This window comes from Octopus sinensis, unplaced genomic scaffold, assembly GCF_006345805.1.
Source record: "Octopus sinensis unplaced genomic scaffold, ASM634580v1 Contig15846, whole genome shotgun sequence".
In the NCBI taxonomy this organism is placed as follows: domain Eukaryota; kingdom Metazoa; phylum Mollusca; class Cephalopoda; order Octopoda; family Octopodidae; genus Octopus; species Octopus sinensis.
The window spans coordinates 2,501-7,500 of NW_021833951.1; the positions used below are offsets into that span (position 1 = coordinate 2,501).

The following is a 5,000-nucleotide window of genomic DNA, read 5'->3' on the forward strand; positions in this document are numbered from 1 at the left end:
AGCGGTATTTCGTCTGCCGCTACGTTCTGAGTTCAAATTCCGCCGAGGTCGACTTTGCCTTTCATCCTTTCGGGGTCAATTAAACAAGTACCAGTTACGCACTGGGGTCGATGTAATCGACTTAATCCGTTTGTCTGTCCTTGTTTGTTCCCTCTGTGTTTAGTCCCTTGGGGGTAGTAAAGAAATAGGTATTTCGTCTGCCTTTACGTTCTGAGTTCAAATTCCGCCGGGTCAACTTTGCCTTTCATCCTTTCGGGGTCAATTAAACAAGTACCAGTTACGCACTGAGGTCGATGTAATCGACTTAATCCGTTTGTCTGTCCTTGTTTGTCCCCTCTGTGTTTAGTAAAGAAATAGGTATTTTATCTGCCTTTACGTTCTGAGTTCAAATTCCGCCGGGTCAACTTTGGTTTCATCCTTTCGGGGTCGATTAAATAAGTACCAGTTACGCACTGAGGTCGATATAATCGACTTAATCCGTTTGTCTGTCCTTGTTTGTCCCCTCTGTGTTTAGCCCCTTGTGGGTAGTAAAAATAGGTATTTCATCTGCCTTTACGTTCTGAGTTCAAATTCCGCCGGGTCAACTTTGCCTTTCATCCTTTCGGGGTCGATTACATAAGTACCAGTTACGCACTGGGGTCGATATAATCGACTTAATCCGTTTGTCTGTCCTTGTTTGTCCCCTCTGTGTTTAGCCCCTTGTGGGTAGTAAAGAAATAGGCATCTCGTCTGCCGTTACGTTCTGAGTTCAAATTCCACCGAGGTCGACTTTGCCTTTCCTCCTTTCGGGGGTCGATTAAATAAGTACCAGTTGCGTTCTAGGGTCGATCTAATCGACTGACCCCTCCCACCAAATTTCGGGTCTTGTGACTAGAGTAGAAAAGAATTCACAAATAAATATTTATCCTCAAAATACAGTGTTGAGCTTTCATTCTCAGTGTCTGCTCACTATCGTGCGTATATGTGTGAGTGTGTGTGTGTGTGCGCGCGCGTGTATATGCATATGTATATATATATGTATATACATGTGTGTGAATATGCATTTATGCTTACCTATATGTATGTATACACACACACACACATATATATATATTATATATATATATGTATATTTATTCATTTAAATTCTTATTTATGTACATATGTAAAATAGACACACGTGTGTGTGTGTAAGTGTGAGTGTGTGTATTTGTGTGTGTGTGTGTGTGTGTGTGTAAATCATACATACACTGCCAAAGAATCAAAAACTGAAAAGACGATTTCAATGACGTTTTGGAAACAATATAAGAAATTTCTCTAATTGTTAACTTACGGGAATAGCATTCGACTCCTGCATCACTTTCGTGGACACAATCATTGACTCCCCAAGGTAGATGGGGACACTCATCTATGTAGGTTTCTGTCCCTTTGCATTTGACCTCGTCTAACCAAATCTTCCCAGATCCGCTTGGTGTTTCTTTGCCGCCAAGAGCCATGCCTGATCTGTTGTTGAAAATGAATAAATGAATAGAATGGTGTTTTGCTTGTCGCCTGCATAAAAGTATAACATAAATATGCACACATATACACACGCGCACACTCACACTTATACATACACATACGGTGATGTACGTAGATATACGTGTGAGCGCGCGCGCGCGCGCGCGTGTGTGTGTGTGTGTGTGTGAGCGTGTGTGTGTGTGTGTGTGTGGTGTGTGTGTGTGTGTGTGTGTTTGCGTGAGCGTATAGATAAATAAGGTCCAACTCTTTCTCAGAATCTAATCGCACGGTGAGGAATCCTCAGCGTATAAGGGCACTGGGTCAGCAATGAGCTGGTAGAAGTGTTAGGACGTCGGACAAAATAGCAAGCAGTATTTCACCCGGTGCTTAATGTTCTCGTTTCGAACCCCGCCGTGCTTAACTCTGCCTTTCACTTTCCGGAATCTATAAAGTACCAGCCAAGTACTGCTGCTGCTGCTGAGACCCCCTTCGGTCATGACTGACCATGGGATTGCACCTAGAAAGTTACCCTACCAGGCATAAGTCTGGGCAAGGTTGTTTATGAAAAGCTAGCAGTCGTCCATGCATACCAGCCTCCCCACTCCACGCTGCCAATATTATCCAAGGTAAGGCAACAGCTGATACAGCTTGGCACCTGTGACGTCGCAACTCATTTCTACTGCTGAGTGAACTGGAGCAATGTGAAATAAAGTGTCATGCTCAAGAACACAACACGCAGCCCGGTCCGGGATTCGAACTTACAACCTCACGATCCTAAGCTCGACGCTCTAACCACTGAGCCATGCGCCTTCACCAGCCAAGTACTAGGGTTGACGTAATCGACTTTCAAATAATTTTTAATTTTATCAATTAATTTTCTAAATGTCTAGAATTGAATCAGCTGTAAGAGATGTTAATTTTTTCATTTATAAATAATAATTTATTAATCATATCTCTATTTTCTTATCGAATTGATATATATATATATATTCTAAAGTTTCAGCTCAGAGCTGCGGCCATACTGACGCACCGCCGTTTTGCGCTACACTGTTATTACTAGGAGCCTCCTCTAATATGTGGCACTTGATGAAGAAATGAAATTTGATATAGCTACTCTTATTTGCACCTCTTGCTGTGAGGTAGGCTCATCTGGGGCTCTCGACAGGAAAAGGTCCAGCTTTGATTTAAAAACCCCTACATCTACTTTGTGCAAGTTCCTCAGACTCTTTGGGAGGATATTAAAAAGCTGTGGGTCCTTGAAACCTAGGCTGTTGCAGTAACTGGTCCTGAAGCGTGATGGCATTGCTGGGATCTTTGGCACTATGCAGTGTCGTCCCGTTCTGGCATTGGTGTAGCTTTCAATGCCAAAATTTGGTACAATTCCTTCCAGGATCTTCCAGATATATATTACTGCATACCTCTCCCGTCTTCTCTCCAGGGACTAGAGTCTTAGCTGTTACGCACTGGGGTCGATATTATCGACTTAATCCGCTTGTCCGTCCTTGTTTGTCCTCTCCGTGTTTAGCCCCTTGTGGGTAGTAAAGAAATAGGTAAGTAGTGTATTATGAAGGTAGTAGGTAGGTAGGCTTGTAGGTAGGAAAGTAGGTTGGAAAGTAAGTAGGTAGGTAAGTAAGTAGGTAGGTAGGTATGTAGATATGTATGTATGTATGTATGTATGTATGTATGTATGTATGTATGTAGGTAGGTAGGTAGGTCGGTCGGTCGGCAACTTTGGTATTCAGTAAGAGCATAGCTCTATCAAGCGACTCTTCACGCACACGTACGCACACGTATACAATCATACATACACAGTCATATATACACATACACACGGAGATATACGCACACAAGCTCATAAATGGACATCAGATTACGATAAAGAGGGACACGTGCGGTTTACTTGAAAAAACTATTCACGTACCCGAAACCAAGAGCTCGACACACTACTCTAGCACTACTATCGTCCCAGAAATCACTGCAAATTGTGCCCCAAACATTGTTGTATCGGACTTCTACACGACCTCGAGTTTTAGATCCGACTATACGTATATCCGCTGGATAGCCTGTCACAAAATAGAAATAGGTAAAAAAACGGTAAATAGATATATATTTCTTTATTGCCCACAAGGGGCTAAACATAGAGGGGACAAACAAAGACAGACAAAGGGATTAAGTCGATTACAACGGCCCTAGTGTGTAACTGGTACTTAATTTATCGACCCTGAAAGGATGAAAGGCAAAGTTGACCTCGGTGGAATTTGAACTCACAACATAACGACAGACGAAATACCTATTTCTTTATTACCCACAAGGGGCTAAACACAGAGCGGACAAACAAGGACAGACATAGGTATTAAGTCGATTACATCGACCCCAGTGCGTAACTGGTACTTAATTTATCGACCCCGAAAGGATGAAAGGCAAAGTCGACCTCGGCGGAATTTGAACTCACAACGTAACGCAGACGAAATACCGCTAAGCATTTCGCCCGGCGTGCTAACGTTTCTGCCAGCTCGCCGCCTTAAAGGTAAATAAATATAACATACTTTATTATATTGGGTTGGTGTAAAATTAGTGCGGCTTTTTTATTCAACGAAAGCAATAACAATATGTAACAAAAACATCTTTAAACGGCGGTCTGATCGTCTGCCAAGCAAATGGGAAGCAGTAATCGAAGTAGATGGTGAATATGCTCCGGAATAATCATTTAAAGACGTTTTTGTTACATGTTGTTATTGTTTTTGTTGAAAAAAAAGCTGCAATAATTATGCACCAACCCAATATTTGGGAGAGTTATTCTCTTTTAGTGCCTTATTATCGAGCACACACTAAGGTGGCGAGCTGGACGAAACGCTTAGCGGTATTTCGCCTGTCGCAACGTTGTGAGTTCAAATTCCGCCGAGGTCGACTTTGCCTTTCATTCTTTCGGGGTCGCTAAATTAAGTACCAGTAAAACACTAGGATCGATGTAATCGATTATCCCCCTCTTTCAGGCTTTGTGCCTATATTAGAAAGGATTAGGCGCAAGACTGGCTGTATACATATAGGCGCAGGTGTGGCTGTATGGTTTCGAGTTCAGTCCCACTGCAAGGCACACTTTGGACAAGTGTCTTCTACTATAGTCTAGGGCCGACCAAAGCTTTCTGAGTGGATTTGGTAGACAGAAACTGAAAGAAGCCCGTCGTATGTATATATATATATATATATATATATATTATATATAATATATATATTATATATATATATACACCTGTGTGGTATGCATGTATGCATGCATATGTATGCATGTGTATATCTTTGTGTCTGTGTTTCTTTCCCATCACCGACCTGTATTGGTATGCTTACCTCCCCGTAACTGAGCGGTTCGGCAAGAGACCAAGAAAATAAGTACTGGTCTTCTGAGGTCAGTTTGTTCAGCTAAAGCCCTTCAAGGCGGTGCCCCAGCGTGGCCGCACTCAAATAACTAAAACAAGTAAGTAAGTAGAGAGTAACGAATAGTGTTGATAACATTACTCTTGTTA

At 42.2% G+C, this 5,000-nt stretch overlaps 1 protein-coding gene across 1 annotated transcript in view; it reads right to left on the minus strand.

The window, feature by feature from the left end:
* Positions 1-5,000, minus strand: part of LOC115230589 (macrophage receptor MARCO-like) — a gene marked incomplete at its 3' end in the record, with an annotated part of 22,182 nt that overhangs the window by 870 nt on the left and 16,312 nt on the right. The window contains exons 3-4 of the mRNA XM_029800729.1: positions 3,401-3,542; positions 1,313-1,482 (exon numbers count right to left, since the gene is read on the minus strand). Of these exons, the coding sequence (XP_029656589.1) occupies positions 1,313-1,482; positions 3,401-3,542 (312 nt within the window). The remainder of the gene's footprint in view (positions 1-1,312; positions 1,483-3,400; positions 3,543-5,000) is intronic.